The sequence below is a fragment of the Phyllostomus discolor genome, chromosome 2 (assembly GCF_004126475.2).
Source record: "Phyllostomus discolor isolate MPI-MPIP mPhyDis1 chromosome 2, mPhyDis1.pri.v3, whole genome shotgun sequence".
Lineage (NCBI taxonomy): Eukaryota > Metazoa > Chordata > Mammalia > Chiroptera > Phyllostomidae > Phyllostomus > Phyllostomus discolor.
The window spans coordinates 121,285,375-121,311,524 of NC_040904.2; the positions used below are offsets into that span (position 1 = coordinate 121,285,375).

Sequence of the window (26,150 nt, forward strand, 5' to 3'; positions counted from 1 at the left end):
CAGCCATCCAATCCCCATATGAACCATCTCCCATGCTACAGAGGTAAGGCTGGAGGCTGCCTCCTGGTTGGCAGCCAGATAGGATACTAGTCCCTGTGCCTCTTCTGGGCTCTGAGCTTTTGGGTGGGAGTACAGCAGAGGTTCTCAAGGTCAGTAGACTCCTGTGGCTCAGCTTGGCATGTCCTGTCTAGTATGCAGCTCCTCCAGCCACCATGACCAGGCAAGATCCTGATTCCTAGCTAAACATCTTGTGGACAGAAGCCCTGGGGTGCTCTCCATGCTTGTCCTACACTCTGAGAGACAACTGGGAAAAGGTAACAGACACATTTGGGAAAATGTGATGGAGATGAAATGCCTGTGTGGAGGTGACAGACTTCTAGGTAAAGGTGACAGATGCCAGGGTAAGGGTGACAGAGATGCCAGGGTGAGGACAATGGAGACACTCAGGTGAAACTGACAGATGCCAGAGCTGCCAGACCTGCATGCTCCTTTATCTCACACTTGGAGGCTCCACAAATAAATGTTCTTTGTTTAAGCTGCCCAGACTGTGGACTTGGTTATAGCAGCTTGGATTGAGGAAATGTCCATTAGACAAGTGAGCCCAGCTATCTGTCACCTGAGACCTACAAGGCCACAAGTCTTTAGGGCCCTTGTAGGTCTCAGGTGACAGAGACCTGAGACTTTAGGGTCTGTGGCAGGTTACAGCCCTGAATGAGGCTGGTCAGTTCCTATCCAGGGCCTCAGCACCTGTCTGGTTAGCTGTGATGTCCAGGGTGCTCATCTGGATTGGGCTGGGTCACTGCCTGTGACTGCTGACTTCTTTCAACCATGACCTACCGAAGTCGAGGCTGTGGACCCTTCCCCAACTCTTCACCTTGATGGTCCCTTCCTTGATGGTGCCTTGACTGTGTGCCTGGAGCTGAGATCTACAATGGCCCAGACCACTGGCCAGGCTTCTCTTGTAAGGCCTTTTCTCCTAGGTTGGGACTTGGGGAGGAAAAAATATGTGGCAGCTGTGTCTAGGATCAGCATTTCCTCCCATGAGGCCCCTATCCTGCAAACCACCTGATTAGTCAGTGCTTGTGGCCCAGAATGAATTAGGTCCATCAGGGCATGAGTGACCACAGCCTTCTTGACACTTTTCCCTCAATGCCCTCATTGTCCCTAGCTTTTCACCTTCACACTCCAATGATGGTAACTGCTCATGATCCTCTGCACCTTTGAACATGTTGTTCCCTTTTGGCTGGAACACTCCTTACTAACCCCCTAGATAGCTCACACTTCAGGTCTTGGAGAAAATGCCTCCTCCTCCAGGAAGCCCTTCTTAACATTCTAGTAAGAAGGTTATGTGTACCACATAACATTTTGGCCAACAATAAACCACATATACAACAGTGGTCTCATAAGATTATAATTGAGCTGATGTCAGAACTGTTGTAACATCATAGTGCCACACATTATTCACATGTTCATGATGATGCAGGTGTAAACAGACCTACTGTGCTGCCAGTCATATAAAAGTACAGCACATGCAATTATGTACAGTGCATAGCATTTGATAATGATAAGAGATGACTGTTACTGGTTTATATACTTACTATATTATACTTTTTATCATTATTTTAGAGTAACTCTTTCTACTTATAAAAGTTTGCTATAAAACAATATGCCAGGTTAAACTGACAGTAGCCTTATACATCTCATGTTTACCAAGTCTCTTGATCGCATCATTTTTTCCTCATGCTTGATTTAATCTTGAGTTGTTTTGTTCATCATGGCCACTAAGCACACACAATCCACTGCTAATGTTGCCAGTAAGAGGCCATGTTCAGTGATTGACCTGAAAACAAAATCAGAAGTGATAACAACTAGGAACATTGAAAGTCAATGATGGGTATTGTTCGCCAGTCAGGCATGTCCCATTCCACCACAGCCACAATCTTTACCAACAAGAAAAAAGTAACAGAAGCTGTTACAGGATCTGCTTCACTGAAGGAAACAAGACTAACAGAAGTTCAAGAGCCCATATCAGACATGGAGAAACTTCTAATTACCTGGCTTGAAGACCAGACAGAAGCCTGTCCCTGTCCACACCGTGATGACCACAGCCAAAGGTAAAAGTTACGATGTTGAAAGATAAGGCTGGACCAACCATGATGTTGAATTTACTGCTAGCTCTGGGTAGTTTAAACAATTCAGGAATTGTTCATTACATAATGTGAAAATGACTGGTAATCAGAGGGTACTGATATGAAGGCAGCTAAAGAATTTTTGGAAACTCTGGAAGCTGATTGTGGAGGAAAATTACTTGCCAGAGAAAACATTCAATATGAATGAAATGTCCATATTCTGTAAATGAATGCCAGAAAGGACTTTCCTTTATAAGAAGGCCAAGTCAATACCAGGTTTTAAGGCTTTTAAGGATGGGTTAACAATCTTGCCTGGGGGCAATGTCACAGGCTACAAACTGAAGCCCCTTGTGACCTGGCACAGTGAGAACTCCAGAGCCTCCAAGCACATCAATAAGCACACACTGCCAGTGTGTTACTACAGGAGCAATAAGAAGTCATGATGACTCAGCTCATCTTCCAAGATGTCCTCCTGTATTGCTATGCTAGTGAAATGGAGAAGTACTGTTAGGAGAATAAGAGTTTGCAAGATTTTGTTTGTTGTTGACAATGGTCCTGGACATCCTTTTTTTGTTGGTGATCTTCATACCAATGATCAAAGTGGTGTTTATCCCTCCAGATACTACCTCTTTAATTCAACTAGTGGATTAAGGAGTTGTAGCAGCTTTTAAAGCATACTACTAGCTCTGGCTATTGCTGCAACTGAGGAAGACACTGATGCAATTCTGGAAAGATTACAGCATCTATGACAACATCAAGAACTTTACTTGGGGTGATTTCACCAAGGGGTGTATGAGTGTCATCCAGAAGATGCTCAAGAGGTTCATCCATGACTTCAAAGGATTTGCCAAGGATAAGACGGGTGCAGAAATCAACAACATTAACCTGGGTTTTGATGAGGATGACACTGAGGTCCTAGTGGTGGTTCCTGAGGAACTGACTAATAAGGAGTCATTGGAACTGAAACAGGAACACCTAGCTGAAGAAGAGACCAGAGAAAAGGAAACAGCAGGAAAAGAAAAAGGAGAAAACCCTTCAAGAAAATTCACAATGAAGAGTTTAGAAGAACTCTGGTCCCTTCTCTTTCACTGTGGCTCAGCTGGTTGGAGTGTGTCCTGTAAACTGAAAGGTCACAGTTTTGATTCCTGGTCAGGATACATGCCTAGGTTGTAGGTTTGGTTCCCGGTCAGGGAGAGTATAAGAGGCAACTGATCAATGTTCCTCTTTCACATCAATGTTTCTCTCTTCCCTCTCTCTTCCTTTCCCTCTCTCTAAAGTCAATAAGCATGTCTTCAGGTGAGGATAAAATAAAATAAGAGTTTAGAAGCTTTTTCAGAACTCAGCACGCTCCTTAAAAAGTTCGAAAATGTGGACCCCAACAATGAAACGTTTTCATTAATAGAGAGGAATGTCAATGAATAAGTACCTATCAATAATAACCTTAAACGTAAGTGGATTAAATGCTCCAATCAAAAGACACAGAATACCTGAATGGATAAGAAAAAATGACCCACATATCTGCTGTCTACAAGAGACCCGCCTCAGGATAAAAGACACACACAGGCTGAAAGTGAAGGGCTGGAAACAAATCTTCCAAGCAAATGGACAGGAAAAAAAAAGCTGGGGTAGCAATACTCATATCAGACAAAACAGACTTCCAAAAAAGGGCCATAAAGAGAGACCCAGAAGGTCACTTCATAATACTCAAGGGAAGAATGCATCAAGAAGACATAAATATTGTAAATATATATACACCAACATAGGAGCACCCAAATACATAAAGAAACTCTTAGAGGACTTCAAGAAAGATATGGACAGCAACACAATTATAGTGGGAGATTTTAACACCCCACTATCAAAAATGGACAGATCTTCTAAACAAAATATCAACAAAGATATTGTGGCATTGAACAATACCCTTGAAGAAATGGACTTTACTGATATATACAGAGCCCTCCATCCAAAAGAAGCTAAATATACATTCTTTTCAAATGTACATGGAACATTCTCAAAGATAGACCACATGACAGGACACAAAACAAGCCTCAAGAATTTCAAGAAAATTGAAATCATACCAAGCATTTTCTCAGACCACAAGGGACTGAAGCTAGAAACCAACCCCAAGGAAAAAAACCCAAAACACTCAAAATCATGGAGATTAAATAGCATGCTATTAAACAATGAATGGGTCAAGAATGAAATTAGGGAAGAAATCAAAAGGTTTCTGGAAACAAATGAAAACGAACTCACAACAACCCAAAACTTATGGGACACAGCCAAGGCAGTCCTGAGAGGGAAGTTCGTAGCAATACAGGCCCACCTAAAAAGGTTAGAAACATTCCAAACAAACAACCTAACCCTACATCTACAAGAACTTGAGGAACAACAACAAAGACAGCCCACAGCAAGCAGAAGGAAGGAAACAACCAAGATCAGAGCAGAATTAAATGACATACAGACTAAAAGCACAATTCTAAGGATCAATGAATCCAAGAGCTGGTTCTTCGAAAAGATAAACAAAATCAACAAGCCTTTAAGCAGACTCATCAAGAAAAAAAGAGAGAAGACCCAAATAAACACAATCAGAAATGAAAGAGGAGCGATTACAACAGATACCACAGAAATACAAAGGATTGTAAGAAATTACTACAAAGAACTGTATGCCAAGAAATTTGAAAACCTAGGTGAAACGGACAAATTTCTAGAAAAACATAATCTTCCAAAACTCAATGAAAAAGAAGTAGAAAGCCTGAACAGACCAATAACAACAAAAGAAATTGAAGCAGTAATCAAAAAACTCCCAACACACAAAAGCCCTGGACCAGATGGTTTCACAGGAGAATTCTACAAAGCATTTAAGGAAGAGCTAACCCCTATCCTTCACAGACTATTCCAAAAAATCCAAAAAGATGGGAGTCTCCCAAGCTCTTTTTATGAGGCCAACATCATCCTAATTCCAAAACCAGATAAAGACACAACAAAGAAAGAAAACTTCAGGCCAATATCACTGATGAACATTGACGCTAAAATCCTCAACAAAATACTGGCAAACCACATCCAACAATACATTAAAAAGATCATACACCATGACCAAGTGGGATTCATTCCAGGGATGCAAGGATGGTTCAATATTCGCAAGTCAGTAAATGTAATACATCACATAAACAAAAGCAAAGACAAAAACCACAGGATCATATCAATTGATGGAACACTCGGCAAAATTCATGATAAAAACACTCGGCAAAGTGGGAATAGAGGGAACATTCCTCAACATAATAAAGGCCATATATGAGAGACCTACAGCCAGCATCCTACTCAATGGGCAAAAATTAAAATCTTTTCCACTAAGATCAGGAACAAGACAAGGCTGTCCACTTTCACCACTTCTATTCAATATAGTACTGGAAGTTTTAGCCACAGCAGCCAGACAAGAAAAAGAAATAAAAAGCATCCAAATCAGAAAGGAGGGAACAAAACTGTCACTGATTGCAGAGGACATGATAGTATACATAGAAAATCCTATAGACTCTACGAAAAAACTGCTTGACCTAATAAATGAATTTGGGAAAACAGCGGGATACAAAGTCAATATCCAGAAATCAAAGGCATTTCTGTACACCAACAATGAAACAGCAGAAGCAGAGATCAAGGAAAAAATCCCATTTGAAATAGCAACAAGAAAAATAAAATACTTAGGAATAAACCTAACCAAAGAGGTAAAAGACCTGTATTCAGAAAACTATATAACACTCAGGAAAGAAATCAAGGAAGACACAAACAAATGGAAACATATACTGTGTTCATGAATTGGAAGAATTAATATCATCAAAATGTCCACACTACCCAAAGCAATTTACACATTCAATGCAATTCCTATTAAAGTACCAATGGCATATTTCACAGACATAGAACAAACACTTCAAAAACTTATATGGAATTATAAACGACCCTGAATAGCTGCTGCAATTTTGAGAAAGAAGAGTAACGTAGGAGGGATCACACTACCTGACACTAAACTATACTACAAGGCCACTGTAATCAAAACAGCCTGGTACTGGCATAAAAACCGGCACATAGGCCAATAGAACAGGACAGAGAGCCCAGAAATAAGCCCAAGTCTCTATGGTCAATTAATATTTGACAAAGGAGGCAGCAACATAAAATGGAGTAAAAATAGCCTCTTCAACAAATGGTGTTGGGAAACCTGGACAGCCACGTGCAAAAAAATGAAACTTGAGCACCAACTTACACCATATGCAAAAATAAATTCAAGGTGGATAAAAGACTTAAATATAAAACGTGACACCACTAAAGTCCTAGAGGAGAACGTAGGTAGGAAAATCTCAGATATTTCATGCAGAAACTTTTTTACTGACTTGTCCCCTAGAGCAAGGGACATAAAGGAAAGAATAAACAAATGGGACCTCATCAAAATTAAAAGCTTCTGCACAGCCAAAAAAAAAAAAAAACAGTATCAAAATTAAAAGAGAACCAACTGTATGGGAAAGCATATTTGCCAATGACACCTCAGACAAGGGTTTAATCTCCAAAATATATAAAGAACTTACAAGACTGCACTCTAAGAAGACAAGCAACCCAATTAAAAAGTGGGCAAAGGACTTGAACAGACACTTCTCCAAGGAGGACATACAGAAAATCCAAAGACACATGAAACAATGTTCAGTATCACTAGCTATCAGAGAGATGCAAATTAAAACCACAATGAGGTACCACTTGACACCAGACAGAATGGCCATCATAAACAAAGCAACAAACAACAAGTGTTGGAGAGGTTGTGGAGAAAAGGGATCCCTAGTGCACTGCTGGTGGGACTGCATACTGGTACAACCACTATGGAAAGCAGTATGGAACTTCCTCAGAAAACTAAAAATGGATCTGCCTTTTGACCCTGCGATTCCACTGCTGGGACTCTATCCTAAGAATACTAAAACACCAATTCAAAAGAACCTATGCATCCCAATGTTCATAGCAGCACAATTTACAATAGCTAGATGCTGGAAGCAACCAAGATGCCCATCAGTAAATGAATGGATCAAAAAACTATGGTACATTTACACAATGGAATTCTATGCAGCAGAAAGAAAGAAGGAGCTCCTACCCTATGCAACAGCGTGGATGGAGCTGGAAAACATGCTAAACGAAACAAGCCAGGCAGTGAAAGACAAATACCATATGATCTCACCTTTAACAGGAACCTAAATAACAAAACAAAGAAACAAACAAAATGTAACCAAAGACACTGAAATAGAGGACAGGCTGACAGTGATCACAGGGGAGTGTAGAAGGAATTTAAGGGGACAGTGGGAAGAGTTCACAGGAACAAACTTAAAGGACACATGGTCATAAACTAGGGGGAGGGTGGTAATGGGAGGGAAGTGGGGAGCGGGGACTGGATTGGGAGTAAAAAGGAGAAAACTGTATTTGAACAATGATTAAAAAATAAATTAAAAAAAATAGAGAGGAATGTCCATAGTATATTTCCTGCTTACAAGCAAATCTATGATGAAAGAAAGAAACCATGTACACTACCATCGACATATTTCTGAAGAGTGATCTCTAGAAGAGCCTCAGCTGGGTCCTTCAGGAGGTGTTCCAGGAGGATTATTATCATAGGTATGACAGCCCCATGTGTTACTGCCCCTGACGACCTTCCAGTGGGACAAGATATGGAGCGGGAAAACTGTAATATTGATGTTCCTGACCCTTGACCCCTGGTAGGCCTAGGCTAGTGCATGTGTTTATGTCTTAGTTTTTAGCAAAAAAAAAAAGTTAGAAAAGTAAAGCATATTAAAAAATTTTTAATAGAAAAAAGCTTATAGAACAAAGATATAAAGAAACAAAATGGCCCCAGCTGGTGTGGCTCAGTTGGTTGGGCATCATCTCACAAATTGAAAAGTCACTTTTTGAGGTCAGAACACAGGTTCAGTCCCCAGTCAGGGCATGCACTGAAGGCAACCAGTTGATGTTTCCGTCTCACATCAGTGTTCTCTCCTCCCTTGCTCCCCTCTCTCTAAAATAAAAAGTTAAAATTTAAAAAAAGAAAGAAAAAGTTTGTATAGCTGTACAATGTATTTGTGTTTTTTAAAGATTTTACTTATTTCTTTTTAGAGAGAGGGAAAAAGAGGGAGAGAAACTTCAATGTGGTTGCCTTTCATGTGCCCTCTACTGGGGACCTGGCCCGCAACCTAGGCATGTGCTCTGACTGGGAATCCAACCATCACCCTTTGGTTTGCAGGCCAGCACTCAATCCACTGAGCCACCAGCCAGGGAAATGTGTTTGTGTTTTAAGCTAAAAAGAGTCAAAAAGTTTAAAATACTTTTTAAAGTGTATAGGGTAGCCCTGGCCAGTGTGCCTCAGTTGGAGTGTCATTCTGTAACTGAAAGGTTGCTTGCAGGTTTGATTCCTGGTCAGGGCACATACCTAGGTTATGGGTGCCATCCCCAGTCCAGGAACATACAGGAGACAAACAGTCAATGCTTCTTTCTCACAATGATGTTTCTCTCTTTCCCTTCCTCTCTAAAAGCAATGAAAAAAGTGTACCCTGGTGAGGATTTAAAAAAAAAAAACATTTATAAAGTAAGAAGTTATAGTAAGTTAAGTTTAATTTATTATTGAAGAAAAATATTTTTTTAAACAGTATAGCCTAGGTGTATAGTGTTTATAAAGTATACAGTAGTGTACATAGTTTCACTTACCACTCACTCATTGACTCAGAACAACTCCATTCATGGCAAGTGCCCTGTACAGGTATACTGTATTTTTACCGTACCTTTTCCATGTTCACATACACAAGTATTTACCATGTATTACAGTTGTCAACAGTATTCAATACAGTGACATGCTGTTCAGGTATGTAGCCCAGGAGCAATAGGCTATACCATACAGCTGAGGTGTGTAGCAGGTTGTACCATCCAGGTTTGTGTACGTGCACTCTGTGATGTTCACACAATGATGAAATCACCTAATGAAGTATTTCTTAGAATGGGTCCCTGTCCTTAAGGGACCCATGACTGTAGTTCCTCATCATGTCTACCAGTGTTGGGATGCCTTTTCCACCTCCAAAGCAGAGCAGAGGCTTGGAGAGGTTGTCTGGGGTGGGGAGAGAGCTTCCATTATCAAAGGTATGTGGGGAAGAGGTGCATGAGGGGTGTGAGTGAGCGTGTAAGAGTTGTATGAGGGAACTTGTGAGAGCAGGAGTTGGGTGTGTGTAAGGGTGTGTTTGTAAGAGTGGAGAAGGGTGTGTGAAGCAAAGTGTGATGACAGTTGTGAGGGACAGTGTGTGAGGGAGTGTGTGAGTAGGATGTTGTGGACTCAGAGAGGAATCCTGCTAAGAGGGACTCCTGTTGACTAACTGGGCTCAAATTTGAAAAATAAAGCCTAGCAGCCATTTTCACATGGGGCCTCTCACACAAACTGCACTTTGTGGAAAAGTCTTTACACTGAACTGCCTGCATGCACTGTGTTTCTGCCATCTAAGTGAGCCCTTGTAAAGGGGTTCCTGGAATCCTATTTCAATGAATTGGACTGGAACTTTCCTCATCCAACTGGAGCTGTGCAGCTATATTCCCATCAGTTTCTTCACTGACCAAAGAGGCTCCATTCTGACCAATTAGTACAGTGCCTTTGGACCAATCAAACTGCAAGGATTTGAGTCCTCATTTAAATGAAGACAGACCAATCAAGGACCAGTGGTGGGGACTTCTGTCTATCTAAGTCAGCTTGCCCTTGGGTTACACTTTCCCTTTCAACTGAAGATTGCTTTTCTCTGGATAGAGTTGGGACACCAAAGATGAAACACCCAAGATATCTTACCAGACCAGAGTTGAGCAGTAAAGAGCTGTCCTCCCAAGGGCTGCTTCAACCCAGGGCCTCACAGCCATGCTTGATAATTTAGTTGTTTGCACTCAATAATTAAGTCGCCTTCTACACTGCACCCCAAATTGGGGATTCCTGTTTGTGTTGAATTGATGTCAATGACCATGACCCATCAGTGTGAGGAGCTGGTTAGGCAGAGAGTTGGTGTGTGTGTTGGGAGCAGGGTACTATGAAGGAGGGCGTGTATGTTATTGATGACTGTGCCTGTGAGGGAGGGAGTCTGGGTCCCAGTTACTCTTGCCCAGGAAAGATATGGTCACAAGCTGTGTATGACATGAGCTCATGTTTTCAGAGTCTGGAATGCAGCTGCATCTTGCACAATTCAGGGTTCCCCTTGGCAAGAGGGTGGTGTTGACTCTGCAGGCACGGGGTCCAAGCAGGGGGCGCTGACTCTGCTGGAATTGGGGGTGGTATTTATAGTTTCCACAAGTCAGCACTCTGAGGCAGGGCTCAGAGGAAACCCTGCCCAGCCATGTTCCCTTGTATTCCCCACCAAATTTCTGCACAAACCCCAGGCCCTAGGTCAGGCCCCTGCCAGATGAGCCCTGGAACCCACAGTCTCACAGATAAGCATCTGTGAGGGGTTGAACTTGGAGGGGGCTCAGGAGACAAAAATCTAGATGGGCCTGTCCTGCTCCAAGGCCTGCCTGCTGGAGCTTAGGTTAGGTTACCTGTACAGTAGGAGCAAGAAGGGGACCCATTTTAGGGATGGGGGGGCACTTCCTCAACACTGGACGGGGCAGTTGGGACAATTGATTTTTATCCCACCCAGAGGCAGACTAAGCCCCTCTCCCAACTGAGAGGACACCAAGAACAGGGCCTTGGGGCTAGGGAGGGGCCCTGCTGCCCTGGGGCAGCTCCTTGTGCCACACAGACCCAGCAGCTTACTTAGTTTACTCCTGAAATAAATCCTTGAGAAAGAAAAACATTAAAACATTTAGCTTCCTGATTTTTAAAAGTAATGCCATGAGGAAAAAGGAATTAAAATTAATTAAAGGCGGTTGGAAGGCACCTGAGGGAGGGAGGAGGAAAACAGGCAGGTGGTGTGGCAGATATGAAAGCAAATGGTCACCTTCTCAGTCTGTTGGCTTCACCTTGGCTGTCACCTCCTGGGGGTGAGGAGGATTGCCTGACCTGTCCTGTGTTTCCTCCTCCTTCCTTAGCACCTGTCAAGTGGGCCTAGGTCTCAAATGTGGATGGTGAGGATGAAGAGGCAGGTGAGGGAGGCCTGTAGAGTGACCCACACCTAGGGGACACACCCAGGGTTTGAACTGGGCAGGAATAAACTGTGGTGTCTTGGGTTGCATGCAGGGGACCTGAGCCTGAGGAGATACCAGCTCCCCAGGGATGGAAGGGTCCTGCCTGGGTTTTAACTGGTACATAGCTACTTCCTCACCCCTATTCCTATTTGTCCATCATCTATCTTTTATCTGTCAATCTACCACCTATTATCTCTCCTTTATTTATCCATTAATCTTTTCTCTGTTGATCAAGTATTCAATTAATTACCTATTTCCCTATATCCATCCATTTATCATCCATCTATCATCTATCAATCAATTACCTACCATTCGATTAATTGATCATTTCTTGGTCCATTCATCCATCATCTTTTACAGTAAGAAGGTTAAGCATACAATTTCCCTGCCATGTCTCACCCACCACCCCACTCTAGCTTCACATGACAACTCCCTCCCCCACCTGACCAGACCTGGCTCAGATCCAGGCCCAGGTCACAAGCTTTCAGGGTTTGTCCTCCACAAGGTTCCATACTGCCATCAGACATCATTCTTGAGACCTCCCCAAATGTCCCTCTCTATATGTCCCTCCATGACCCCCCCCCCCACCTTGTTTGCATCTTCTTGCTCCTCAAGCCCTTTGCTCACTCTCAGGGTCTCTGATTATCCCCCTGGGAGGACACAGCTGAGCTTCAGGGTGGAGGCACAGGGTGGGAGGGAGTTGGGCGGGAGTAGGGTGTTAGGGTGTTAGGGCCCAGGAGAAGCCCCTGAGAGTTGTCACACCAGGGAGGCTGGCCCTGCTCTGCCCCACCCTGTGCTGAGGCACACATGAATGAGTAAGCAAATGCTATAGACACTTATTGAGTACCTACTGCATGCTGGACAGTGTTAAGGACACAGGCCATGGGTGGTGGCATCCGATGGAACACCCAGGCCAGACCAAGATCCTACATAGAAGCATAGACATGAATGGGGCCTACCTCCCCCATTTCAGGCAGAACCTCTCTGCCCTTGGGGAGACTGGTGGGGAGGACTTTCCTTCTTGGGGGACAGCCCTGGTCTTAAGCCAGTATGGCAAGGATGGGTGGGCCTCAGATAATGGGGAGGGGGACATGGTGGTCAGTGAGGCCAGCTCATAGTACTGAAAGCCAAGTAAACCCCAATGGCTCCGTGTGACAGTGGCCAGTAGGGGAGGAGAGTTGGGGGGGTCTATGGGAAGGACCTAAGGGCTGAGCTCTATCCTCAGAAAGTGGCAGACTATTTTAAGGCTCAACATGAGGACATATGTGGAGTGAGGGGTCAGGGTGCCAGAGTGGCAGTTGAGGTTTGAACCTGGGAGCTAGTGGGTGGAGGATGAGGTGTCATCATGTGTGCCTGGTGAAGACACCTTGGGATGGGACTGTTGGGGCTGGGGAACGCACCCTGACCTGCCCCTGATGCCCAGAGCACCCATGGAAGCCAGGCTGGTTTGGTGGCCCAGTACTCTGTCCAACCATCTGGGGCTATCTCTTTCTGGCTACTATGTTTGGGCAGACTTCTGGTCACGGCTGAAGGAGGAACCCAGCCATCTGTTGGCAACATCTGAGATGCTGCCTCATAAGACCAGCACACAGGCTGGTGTTTCTCCCTTGTGGCTGCTGGCCAGCCACACCACAGGCCACTTCAGGCCACCCTAGGAACAAGGTTCAGGTGGAGTCCACCTGTTCCAGGCCCTGGGTAGAGCTGGGCCTGGAGGGATGGGCCCAAATACTGTTCTGGACATACTGGGATGGCTAAGAGCAGGGGCAAAGGAGATGCAACAAGGTACACCAGATAGGTTAGGCCAAGGGCCAGGGGCTGGGGCAGCTCATAGCTGGGAGCCTGACTACCTGCTGCTTTCTGTCATAAAGCAAGAGGGGAAGGTAATGTGGGCTCACAGTGACAGCAAGAGAGGTGGCGTGAGTCTGAGAACCTCCTCACCACTCCAGAGCCTGGTCCCACACACAGCTTATATACCTGCCCCACGAGCCAGAAATGTGTCTACCACTGCCCACTTGCTTCTTCTTGAACCTCATCCCGCATGGGCTCACCTTTAAAAATCCTCTTTATGGGGCACTTATTCACCAGAGCAGAGTCATCCTGTGGCACCAACTGTGTAGTCACCAGGACTTCTTCAATCCTCTTTCATCATTTCCTATGCTTATTCCTGGAGTACTTAAAAGCAAAGCCCAGGGCTGAATGTCTCACCCATAAGCACTTATGTTTACCCATAATTTTGTGCCAAGCTGATCTTTCAGCTCCACAGACCAGATGGCAGGGTCATCTGAACATCTTAAGGGAACAGGGTGTCAGAGCTACCCCAGGCTCAGATGCATGTGAAGAGAAGCAATGGGGAGAGGAGGAGGGGCAAAGGCCACAGGGGTTCCCAGGTATCTCAGGTTCTTGGAGGGTACCAGATATGGCCAGAACTGCCACCTCAAGGAGATGAGGGGGTGGGGCAGCAGGGTCATGGTGGAGGGGATAAGGGACAGAGAGTGAGGGTTCAGGTCCTGGAGGCCTCTGGGGTGAATAGAGGGAGCTGGGGATTCCAGTCAGGTGAGGTGAGGACCCTCAAGATGGGCCAACCCCCCAGATAGCACCTGGCCCTTGGGGTTCTCTGCAGGGTCTCAGCCTACCTGGCACCAGCCCTACTCTCCTTGGCCCAGGAGGCATGACTGAAGGGCAGTGCTGGGCACCACATCAGGGGTGGGTCATGGCTGTGGGTATTGAGGGAAGACAGGCGGCATGTGGGCTGCAGGAAATGGTGAGAGTGCTAGAACTTTTCCTGAGGGGCTAGTCAGGGGTCACCAGGCTAAGTGCCCTGAGAACAGTAGGGGTGACATCTGGAGATGCCAATGGAGGGAATTTCCCCAACAGCTCATCCTGCCTGCCATTCTTCCCTTAACTCCTGCAGAGGGTCCAGTCTTGGCTTGACCCCCAAGGTGACATGGGGAATAGCCATGCCCACCTCCAGCCCTGACACAGGCACCCAGAGCCAGTCACTTTAAAAATGCCCCACCTGAACCAGATCCAAGTACGTACCTGGGAGCCCCTGAACCACAGCAGGGGGCAGGACCTTGGGGTTTTGTTCTGCTCTGCTACAAATGAGCTAGTGGAAAGCCTGGCGACACATGGATGAGTCTGCTGTGTAGACAGCAATGTTGTATCTGTGCTGTTCTTCTGACCTGGTCATCATGTATGGTCAGGGCAGTGAACCCATTTCTGGCAGGGTGAAACTGAAGTTTTTACTTAACAGCAGTGTGCCACTCACTGGAGCCCCAGCTGGGTGGGAGGTAACACCTGTGGGCAGGCTCCCAATATAGCAAATGATGGCCATGGTGGGACTCCCTGCCAGGCAGTCTCTGGGCTGGGCTACTGGAAGCTCTTGGAACCATTCTTCTGTGACCTGAACTAAAAAAGTAAAAGACGTTGGACACCAGAGACCCAAAACCCTGGTCTCAGCCTGAATATCTGACTTGAGACATCAGGCACCAAGGAGCTGCCCAAGCTCACAGTTCTGGAGAAGGCTGGGAAATGACAGCATGTCCCCATGGCTGCTCTGTGCAGGGAGGGAAGGAGGCCATCACAGGCTGGGGCTCAGGGTGCAGTGCAAGGCCAGGCCCAGGGGAGGGACAGTGGTGCTGGAAGCTGCACAGAAGAAGCATCTATTTTATTGGTCATTTGTGCTTAAAAAAGTAGGGCTCAGGCCCCAGACCCTACTCAGTTACTACTGGTGGAAGGTATATGCAGGGCCCACAGCCATGGCTGGGGCCTGGGTCAGGAAGGGCAGAGGCCATGGGTCTCCCAAGGGTGCATTGGCTGAGGGGGACATCTTCTTGTCCCTCTGAGAAGATCCTGAGACTAAGGCTGGCCCTGGCCGCTCGCTGCCCGTCTTCAGGCCTGATGTGTCTGTGCTGGCTGTGACCCTTCTTGGGGATCTCCAATTCTGCCCTCTGGGCCTTGCTGGACCTCGCTGTCTCTGCTCCAGGAGAAGGAACCACCAAGCACAGAGCAGGCCTCACACTGGCCCAAATGTCCTCTAGTCCAGTCCTGGCTTTGGTGGTTTCAGGGACCGCCACATGTAAGCAGGTGGGCCTCAAGGGTGAGGCAGCTTTCCAGGCCGCTGCAAAGGAGAGGAGAGGTGTGAGGGCAGCCCAGGCTAGTGGGGCCCTGATGCCATCCTGGTGACTCTGCCTTAGTGCTGTGTTCTGTGACCAGTCCATAAAGTGTCAGGACCACTCTGACTCCAAAAGGTTCCAATTCTGATCTAGGCAAGTCTCAGTTTTCCTTCCTGGGTCACTGTGAGGATTTAGTGACTCAGCCCCAGCACACTCTTCTGGGTGACCCCAGGGAGCAGGGACTGGCAGGGGAATCATGCCAAAGGACTGATGCTTGGGAAGAGTCAGGGTGTGTTTGGGGCATACATTGAGCAATTAATGGTCTGATTGTCATGCCATGAATGAAGGGGCAAGTGGTATCCAGATGGTTCAGTGGGGTTGCCATCCTGCCATAGGACATCCCTGGGGGATAAATAGCTGTCTGTTAGTGGTATCTACCTGTTCTCTGGGGTAGGCCTGTGGCATGACCACTGGGCCGCAGGTCACATGGATCTGTGGTGTGTAGCCCTGGCCAGGTCCCACATGCAAGACACTGGTACCTCAAGGCCTGGTTGATGATATCAAGCTCAAGAGAGTGTTGAATTCTGCTGACCTTCTGTATCAGCCTTTGAGACACTCAGGGTGCCTGTGTCTGAGCCCACTGGCTCCACACAACAGGGGCTGCTTTGTTGAGCATGTTATAAGGGTCACCTGACATCCCTTGGCTCCTGCTCCCCAGTGAGGTGACTTTTGCAGGTACTCAGCCCTTGTGAACAAGGGTGAGGGCTGAGTGTGGTGTGGGAATGTGCAGCCAGGATGCCTACCCCATGAAGCCCAAGCAGGAGCAGACACAAGGTCAAGTGGGCTCTGTATGAGAGGCCCCAAGCCTCCAGCCCTGCTCATGGGTCAGTGGCCAGCAGGGTTTGGGGGTAGGCTTGTGGTGGTGTGGAGTGCCCAGGCTGGCCCTTAAAACTCACCTGAGCCCTACTGCCGGGGTGCCACATCCAATACAGGCTTCTGGACACCAAAGGCAGTAATGAAGATATTGACCACAACAATGATGAAAACCAGGCCGGTGGCCAGGTTGTTGAGGAAGTCCAGCTTGGCGTGCTTGGCTGGGTTGTTGAGGTCGTACCTGACTGTGGGAGAGAAAGTATGGATACTGCCCAGGTTGCCTACACTGGGTCCAGCACTGGGTCTGATAATGCTGCAGGGCCCACTCTGTCCATCAGAGACACATGCCTGCTCTAATGCCCTACTGACAGTGGGCATGGCCTGTGGCATTGGTTGGATGGGAACTCAGAGGGGCTTGGCATCTGTGGACACAGAGTGGGAGGCACCAACCAAGGGCCCAGGTTTGGATTTCAAGGCACAATGTGCTGAGCACACAGAGACGAGCACATTTAATCAGTGTCTTGTATGTGGTGATCTAGCAATCCTCACATTTACCCAAGGCCCCGTCTTTAGGTCCACTTTATAGGCGGGGAAACCAAGGTCAAGAGGTAAAGTGACCTAGGTTGAGGTTGCACAGCCAGGAGGAGGTCAAGGCAACCCTGGAACCCTTGCTGCTCCTAGCCCTGACCTTCACCTGGGGGGACAGGAATCCTGGGAGCACCATCTAGTATCTGTAGACCATTGTAAGAATTAGACACACACATGGTAGGCACTCAATACATGTCAACTCTCAGTGTGTTTATGATATTTTTCTGCATTCTCAGCTTGGGGGGTTGGAAGGACAGAGCCATGGAGGGCTTTCTGGGGGCCACATCCTGGACTTCATGGCCAAGTGAAGAATCCCACCCCACCTTGTGCAGTTCTATGAGGGCTCCATGCTCAGAGGGTGTCAGGTGGTAAGCACCCTATCCCAGGAGGTATGCAAACAGAACCAGCCAGGCATGGGGCAGAGCTGCAGGGCCCTCTCAGCACCAGCACCTGTCTAGGCACATACCCAGGAAGATGAGCAGCACGCCCACGCAGATTTGTAGCACAAGGGAGATGGAGATGAGTACCACCAGAGGGACAAAGAAGGCGAAGCTGGGGCCCTGGTCGATGACAGCTTTCAACTGAGAGGCATTGGCCATCAGCAGCGCGATGTCCAGCATGCTTTCTGCTGCACTCTTCTTGTTGGCATAATGGTTCACGTTGATAGGCTGGCTCCTGCCCCAGCGGGGTGGCTGTGGGGAGGGGGCAGTCAGCTGGTTGGCCACAGGGAGCAAGCAGGTGCTGCAGGCCTGAGCCCATCCCAGGTCCCCACCCAGATCTCCTCCCGGAATGGGCAGGAAAGTGGAGGCTGATGGCCTGCGGGTGTGGGCCCAGGTGAGGCTTGAGAGGGAAGTGCTTATTAACAGAACAAGAGGCCCAGAGAAGGCTATGCAGCCCCTGCAAGACCCTCCCTAGAAATCAAGTCCTGGGAGAGAAAGGAAACATAAATACAACCTAAGCACACACTCTGATTTTGGACTGGAAAGTGCCATCAGTGACTGCCTGCCACAGTGTGGTAGGGCAACTTTCTCTGGACACCCCTGCCCTTGATGCCCTGTGTACCATCTCCTCCAGGTCTGGGTGGGTGGTTGATGCCAGGGCAAAAGTGACTTTTGGGGTGGGAATCCCTGCACATTCGCCCCACTGTGAAACAAGTGTTCTCTGCCCAAATCACCTCCCAGGTGAGCAGGGCACACAGCAGAAACTCAATAGATTCCTTGGCATTCTATGCTGCAGTTGAACTTAGATCTTCCTTAATTTTTATTTAAAAAATTGTAAACCACTTTATTGAGATGTGGTTGACAGAAAAGCTATACATACTTAATGTGGACAAACTGAATTTGGAGGAAATTGTACATGTGCGATGCATCTAGGCCCTCTACATGTTGGTTCCCGCCCCCTTTATTTACTCAGATTTGTGATAAGACCCCTTCACTGAGACCACCCTTACAGTGCAGCACTGATGAGACACATGCCAAAAGAGGAGCTCCTGCACAAGTTTTGTCCTCATGTTTAAGGCCATAAAACAATATGAATCCTGACCCCTCCTCCCACACTTCTACCTGGGAACACCCCTGCCTCAGGGAAGGTTTCCTGTCACTTCCAAGTACCTTCCTGGTCAGCCCATCTCAAAGTGACCTCGAACTGCCCCAGACTGAGCCCCTCCCCACCCTCCCAGGGCAAATTCATGCCCCTGGGTCTGGCTCTTTGTCCACAGGAGCCCCAGAGATGTCAGGCTAGAACAGTGGCCTCCTGCGGGTCAGCAGGTGGCCTCCTCAGGCCACCCAGGTGATCCTGTTTCTATACTCATGAAAGATGGGGACTGGGAGGTGGATGTTAGGGGCCACATGGTGCTCAGTCCACCTTCACTTTCTGCAGCTGGAAATTTCACCCTGGAAAATATAGTCCTACAGAAGGGTGGGCCTCAGTTTTACAGTGTGTCTAAGTTTAAATTTAATCTAGAATAACATGCCTGGGAGGAATGGAAGATAGGCACACAAAACTTAGGTGGTTCTGCTACCTGCCCCACTTTCTCTCATGTGAGTGGCTCTAAAGTACCAAATCCACTTGGTTTAAAATTTTAGACCCAAAGGCGCGCAGAGAAGGCTGCCTCTGCAGACCCAGGCCCTGGCCCAGCTCTCTCAGATGTTCCACACACAGCTAAACACCAATGGATCTCCCTTTGTCTCCCCATGCCAGGTTTCCAGCTGCATTCACAGCTGGGGGGGCTGTTCCCCATGCCTCTGCACCTCCAGGATTGCTCTCCCCACTAGAGTCTGGGCACAGTTTGCCAATGCCCACGGCCTGTGCCCTCCCATAGCATGTGTATGCTCCCCTGGCAGTGGGCGGCTGGGAGGTACTGGCCTGAATTAGGTGTGTGCTCCCATGTTTCATAAGCCAAAAGTGCCAAGGCACCTTCACTTGAAGCCACTCCAGTGCTTATTCCAGTCTCCAACCCCAGAGAAAAAGCCAGGTGCAGACTTTACAAAGGGCTCCTGCTTTCTGTTCTGTGGGCCATAGACATGCATGCATGAGTTTATATATATACATTTACACATGTACACATACATAAACAAACACATGCCCACACACACATCATGTGCACAAGCAACATGTGTATACATGAATAAACAAACATGTATACACACAAAACATTTAAGCCTGTACATGCATATAACAGGCATATACATATGTGGACACACAAGCACTGACATACACATCTAAATATTCATATATATATCATAGACACAGGTACACATGCATAAATAAACACACACATATATGTTCATGCCCAGGATAACTGGTGGCTTCTGGGCAGGAGGAAGAATTCCTTTTTATTCTAAGCTCTCTTGAACCATTTAAATATTTTATAACTATGTGGCCACATACACATTCAAATAGAGAATGACACTGTCAGTGGCAGTGTCTTCAACATGGGGAGTCTGTGCCATGCTGTCTTCTATCCTGAGAGAGGACACAGCCTACCATCTTCATCTTTCAGCTGGGTACCCTCCTCCAGGGAGACTCCCTAACCTCATACTCATTTACTGGGGGTAAACTGAAGCCCCTTGTCCAAAACCAGTAGCAAGTGATAGCTGCACTAGGATTTGAACTCAGTCCCTGGGGCTCAGAATCCCTGGTGGCTAACACCATGGTCTCCTCAAGACCCATGGAGGGGCTGGGGTTAGGGGTCACCCTGTGGGGGCTGACCACTCTTAAGTTCCCCTTGCCCAGGTTCCAGCTGCATGACATCAGGACAGCCAGCCCCCTCAAGGCCTCAGTCATCCATGTTTGCAAGGGGGTCATGGAGCACGTGCCCAAGGAGGTTGTGGGGTACTAACTGCTGCCTCAGAGCCCCAGCCTACACACCCTTCTCAGTGCAGGGCACTTCCTGCCCACTTGGTCATCTGGTTCCTGTTCAACCTGCACAGTGATAAGGGCAGCACAGGCCATGGTCAGGTCAGGGAGGCCCAGTCAAGGACTGGCTCATGACAACCTGGCTGTATGGCTTTGAGAGTGTGCACCCTGCCTTGCTGGCCTTGGTCTCTGCATCTGTACTTTCTGGGCTGCACTCTGTGAGGCTCAACTACCTACTGAGTTCTCTGCTAACTCTGAGAGGAAGTGTGATTTTTCCCTTTCTTCCCTTCTACAGAGTGGGAGACTGAGGCTCAGAGTCCTGCCAGGGCCACTGTGAGGGAGGGGCAGATCAGAATTCAAACCCGGCCCATCCGCCCCAAAGCCTAGGGCTGCCTAGTATGAGGCACAGCCTCACATCCACCTTGGGGAGGGGCTCTGGGCCCTGGAAGTGACACTGCACAGGTGAATCCCAAGGAGGCTGCTGTCTTGCAAGCCACACCCTGCAGGTCTGGAGCTCAGTGGCCTGGCTACCCAGCTGCCAGAAGCCACTCTGGGAACCTCCTACCAAGATTTCTGCCATGACCTTGGCAGGACAGGGAGCAAACACCCTGGTTAATGTGTTTCTTGGGCCATCAAAACTTCCCAAAATGTCAACTATGGTCCCAGGAGCTGGGCTACTGGATTTTCCCCCCTAAAAAGTCTTGGAGACAAGGAGCTGACTCCATGCAGAGCTGCCCACCTTCTGTGGACAAAGGGTTTTATGGGTGCTCTTTGCAGGCAGTTTGCAGGGACCCAGGCCATTTGGCCCAAAAACATACTGCTGGGCATCCTCAGGTTGAGGGGAGGGGAATTAGGACTAGTTTTGAACACAGATCTGAGGCATCCTGGGCACCCAGTTCTGGTCACAGTATAAAGTATGCTCTGGTCCAACCCAGGCTCAAATGGGAAGAGATGGGGGCTGCCTGGGGCCCCAGCTGGTCCCAGACTGTGTGACCCAACCTGAGCCTCCTGCCCCCACACCCTCAGCTTCTCTGGGAGGCCAGGCCAGGGCCAAGGCCCACTGAGGTCCTACAGACCTCAGGTGTTTGGTTACTGACTCCTACCAATCCTGCCTGACCTCCGCCTGTCATGGACCCCAAATCCTGTGTACAGTACAGTATGGAACACAGAGACTGTATGGGAATTCCCACCTGTCCTCCCAGAGTCCATTTCCATGTTTGCTGACTGAGAGACCAAGGGCCCCAACAAATCTATGAGGTTCATCAGCTGGCTTGGTAGGAGCTAGGTGGGGCTGCTACTGGCACCTCTCTCTATCATTCCTGCATCTCACCACACCATAGACCTGAGGGTGATTGCTCTGTGCCTCAGTTTCCTCACATCTGTAAACTGAGCTGACAGGAAACTGAGGGAGGGGCTCAAGAGACCTGGGGGCTGGTCAGAGTACAGCTGGCTGGGACAGGGCCAGACAGTCTTCCTTGCCACCCAACCCTCATAGCTTTGAAAGACTGTCTTCCAAATGAACTACACCAGTTAATTAAATAACTCCATAAAACAAACCTATAACAAGGAAGAAAAAGAACAAGCCTGGGGAATAGGGCTGTGCGAGCCAAATGGCACTGGGGGGCCCTAGGTGTCTAGTTCCAGCTGTTGGCACCTTGAAGCCCCTCTTGCATAGGGAACCCCCACCTTGGGCTCAGTTACCACCAGTATATGTGGAGACTCTGGTGTCCTTCCTCCAAGGTGGGAACTGAGAACAAACTGGCTCTGGCAGGGACTGAGTGTCCCTTGTCTGACCCACCAGGGCTGGAGCTGCCATTGTGCCCACTGCACAGGCTGTGTGAAGGCACCCGCCCGGGGCCACACAGGCCCACACCCAGGGAACTATCCCCATTTGGCCAGCCAAGAAGTCTCCTGCTCCATGCAGGAAGTTTGGTGGGGGGTGGGGATGGGGGGTATTTCCTGTGGCAACTGGGCTATGGGCTGGGCACACTCACTTCCTGTGGGCTCAGCACTGACAGTCAGTGACCCTGTGGCCACATAAAAATCACCTTTTAGAACGTGGCCAGGACCCTGTCAGCCTGGGGATGTGCTGGAAAAGCAGAAATGAGAAGAGCAAAGTTCCCCCAACAGCTCAGGCTGTGCATGGCCCAGATGTGGCCTCTGGAGCCTTGTTCGTACACGGTCCCACCACCTCCCTGCTTGTGTCCTCAGCTGGCCACAATCCCAGCATCTGCTGCAGGGTCCAACAGAGCTACTCCCAAACCAAGCCACCTGGGGCATGACACAGCCATAAGCCACTTTCACAATAAAATTAACACCATTCCCCTGCCAGCAGCAACAGTGAGTTGACTTAATAAAGACGCCAACTCATTCCCGGGGGGACCCTGGGCAGATGGGCCTACATGGGGGCCATGGGAGCTTGGGAACATAGAGAATGACATCTGTGGATCTCCCCACTGCCTAGTCCCAGAGGGGCTTGTCTGACCATAGGTTAGTCATGTGATTCCTCTGTATGCCAGGCCACCTGGGGAGGTGAGCCAGAACCTCCCCACTTCACAGAAGAGAAAACTGAGGCTGGATTGGGTCTGCACTTGTCCATGGTTGCACGGCAAGGCAAGGACTTCCACTTTGTCTTCCCATGGTCAGGGGCACACTGGGGACACAGCTTACCCAACCCACCATCCAGGATCCCCTGAAGACACCCTGGTTGATCCTTCCTCCTAGCAAACCTTTCTTCCCGCCCCCACCCCTGCAAGCCAGGTGCTTGAGGCTCAGATTCTGGCAGGGCCACGTGGAGAGAAGACCTAAGAATAGCCAGGAGAGATGTAGGGTAGGGCCATACACATCCAGGGATCTCCCTGATGAAGGCACTGCCAGGCATTATGTGGCAGGTGGGGATGTTAATGACACAGTGTGACTGGCTAGTTGTGTCACTTCACACATAGCTCCTATAGTCCTCTTAATGATTTCTGAGGGATGCACTGCTACCACCCCATTTCATGGATGAGAAACTGAGGCACAGTGTGATGTGCCTTGAACACAGGCAGGTCCTAGAGGTGGGAAGGGAAGGGAAGAGGCCGGGGCACAGTGTTGGGGATGGGGGGCCTGGTAAGCTGAGTGGCCTTGAGGCTGGCCATCCCTACAGGAGCCTCCCTGCCTGTGACTAAAGACTGCGGGACAAATGTGTTACTCTCACACAGACTCCCAGCCTGGCCTGACCTCCTATCACACTCTTATCACACCTCCTTTCTATCCCCAATGTGCTGGGTGGCCCAGCCTCTGGGCCTTTCTCTCTTAGCTCCCTCTGTCTGAGATGCCCTTCCCCATGTAGTGGAGGGCCATGCCTGCACCCCACTCCAGTCCTCCAAGGCCCAGTGCTGATGTTACATTCCCACTACTATCACTCCCAGCCCCTGGGAGTTCACAACTTTGGCAGAGCCTTCTCTGTCTGCTCTGCTTGCAGGTTGCAATGTCTCTTCCTCCCAGCCCTCCATCCCATCCCAGAGCCAATGCAGTGCTCCCTGGATGAGGAGAGCAGAGCAGAGCAGGTTTAGGGTGAAGGGTGTAGCCAAACCTGGGAGGTTAACAGGATCCCTCCTTTTCAAACCTACTTCCAACTAACCTGCCCTGTTTGTTACCTGACCTGCACCCCCCACTCCATGAAGTCAGGCAGTGGTCATTTGTTCTTCTTTTTCAGACCATGGACAGAAGGCCCAGTGAGGGGAAGCAGCCTCTCCAAGCACACTCAGCCCTCTGCTCCAGTGTTCACATGTCAGTTCAGGGCCATATGTGGGCTCCTCTCAGTCCTCAGTTTACTCTTCTTTCACCCAGAACAAATATCCTGGGCCATCCCAGGGCTGTCAGGCTTTACTAAAGAGCCAGCAAGGTGGCTGGGGCCCTGGAATGATTTACTATGGAGAAGAATGGAGACGATTATTGTATGGGTCCAGGGGTTCACCGGAGGGTTATTCAAGCCATCTGGGACCTTGTTTGCCCCACATCAGTCTCCCCCTTCCCCCAACCCCAACAAAGCCTGTCTAGTTACTCACACTTGGGCATTGTCATCTCTGCCCCAGTCAGGTTCACAATGAAGAGACACCACTGGCCCTGCCCCCATCCCCAGGGGTTCAGAAACTGAAAGAATGTCCAAAGTCAACCAACCAGAGGGCTGTGTCCAGGACTGCTTCACAAGCAGGGACTGGGCAAGTGCTAGGCCTCTGAAGTGGCAGACCACTGCTCAGGTCCCGCCCAGCAGCGGGATGGGACCCAGTGGCGGCAAGGCACTGGCTCTAATGCGGGGGCAGGGCCACTGCCAGTGTTTGCCTGGTGCCCACCGTACTCTTTGATCGACAGGGCAGACGATAACAGGTTGCAGGGGGCTGCAGAAGGGGAGAGGGGTGGGGCCACAGTGGCCCCAAGTTCCCCATCAAGGCACGCACCAGACTGAGGTCGCCGTGGACACCCTGGGTGACGTAATTGTCTGCCCGCTGCTGGCCTAGGGCCCGGAGGCTAAGGTACTACTCCCTGCCCACCCGGTGGGAGGAGATAGGGCTACTGGAAGTTAGAGGGTGGTGCGGGGGCGGGGAAGACCGGGTGTTAGGGAGGTGTGAGCACCACCTGGCTCGGCCTAGCTGCCAGCCCGCCAACGCCCCTACCCCGCGTTCCAGCTCACTAGCCGGAGTGGTTGGAGCCGGGCCACCATTCGGGCCCCTGAGGGTGCCGGTGAGGCGCAGGACGCACCGGGCGCGGGGACCCCCGCCAACACACAGCACGTAAGCAGCGCGCAGCTGGCCATAGCCCATTCGTGCCCGGGAGCCTCGGGCGCGAAGCCCATAGAGGTAGAGGGTGGGCATCCGCCACGATCGCAAAGCGGTGAGGGCACAGGGGCTTACCGAGGCGTCCGGGGATCGGGGCGATTCTGGGCGCAGGTCGCCGTTGAGCTCGTACTCTTCGGGGACCGAGTCCATGGTGCGGCCTCCGGGACCGGGACCGGGACCGCCTCGCTCCAAGACACAACGCTACCCGTTCCTCCGCGCGGGTACCCGGATACGCGCCCGTCCCGGGACCGCGCCCGCCCAGGTCCTCCCCGGGACCGCCCCGGACTGCCCCGGACCGCCTTAGTCCGCCCCAGCTCCCCAGTCCCAGCGCTGTAGTCCTAGGCTCCGCCCCCGGCCGCGAGTGCCCAGGCCCTGGAGGGCCCAGTTCGGATACGCTGACTCCACTCCCACTTAGTGAGGACTCCACTCTGCGTCCTGGCTCCTCAGGCTTTGGCTTCAGGTGGTCGTGGGGGAGGCACGTCCTCCACCACGTTCCCCATCACGGACACTTTTGAGCCATAAAATGAGGCCAATATCCTGGCCACTTTGCAAACTGCCAGGAGGCGTGCTGGTGACACTGCTGCAGCAAACCTTGGGGGTCCGCCAGACACACCTTGCGTCAACGAGCCCGTCTGTGCTCCGTGACTCAGCCTCCAAGCCCTGACCTTCCTATCCAGGAAACTGGGCACGAAGGCTTCCCGCACGCTCGCCCCCGCTCAATGGAACAGCCTCGGTGTCCCCACGCGGGAGGCAGTACCTCTTTGCTGGAGTGGCACTCTCTGCCTGTCCTTGGAGTGGGGGCAGCTAGGACCATTGGCTCTTCCAGCCCTAGCTCATCTTTCCCAGAGGTTGGGCCTCCAAGGCGTGAGGGGCGGGAGGGGCCCACGCATTTTCTCCTAGGGCTGGTACTCCTCTCCGAGGAGGTCCAAGGTGGGGGGCACTGTGTCCTGTCCTGACCCTGACTGGGCCAGGAACAGCTGCTTTTGACCCTTCCAGAATGAAGCCCTGGACTTCTGTTTTCTCCCACCATATCTGCTGATGTCTGTACTAAAGCCCTCCCCCGCCTCCGCCACCGCGATCGAGTGCCTCGAGCAGATCCGCCCAGCCGCCCTGGG

At 49.6% G+C, this 26,150-nt stretch overlaps 1 protein-coding gene across 2 annotated transcripts; it reads right to left on the reverse strand.

The window, feature by feature from the left end:
• Window positions 1-8,781: 8,781 nt before the first annotated feature.
• NINJ1 (ninjurin 1) lies at window positions 8,782-25,310 on the reverse strand. Of its 2 annotated transcripts, none has more exons than XM_036018440.1 (4): window positions 25,111-25,310; window positions 17,328-17,553; window positions 16,357-16,518; window positions 8,782-14,688 (listed from the first exon to the last, which is right to left on the reverse strand). In XM_036018440.1, exons 1-3 carry the CDS (start codon window positions 25,183-25,185, stop codon window positions 16,364-16,366), a joined length of 456 nt encoding a protein of 151 aa, XP_035874333.1. In that variant the 5' UTR covers window positions 25,186-25,310; the 3' UTR covers window positions 8,782-14,688; window positions 16,357-16,363. The 2 variants fall into 2 exon arrangements, with proteins under 2 accessions (XP_035874333.1, XP_028359437.1); XM_028503636.2 differs by lacking the exon at window positions 8,782-14,688 and adding an exon at window positions 14,932-15,405 and having other exon boundaries at window positions 25,111-25,308.
• Window positions 25,311-26,150: the final 840 nt, after the last annotated feature.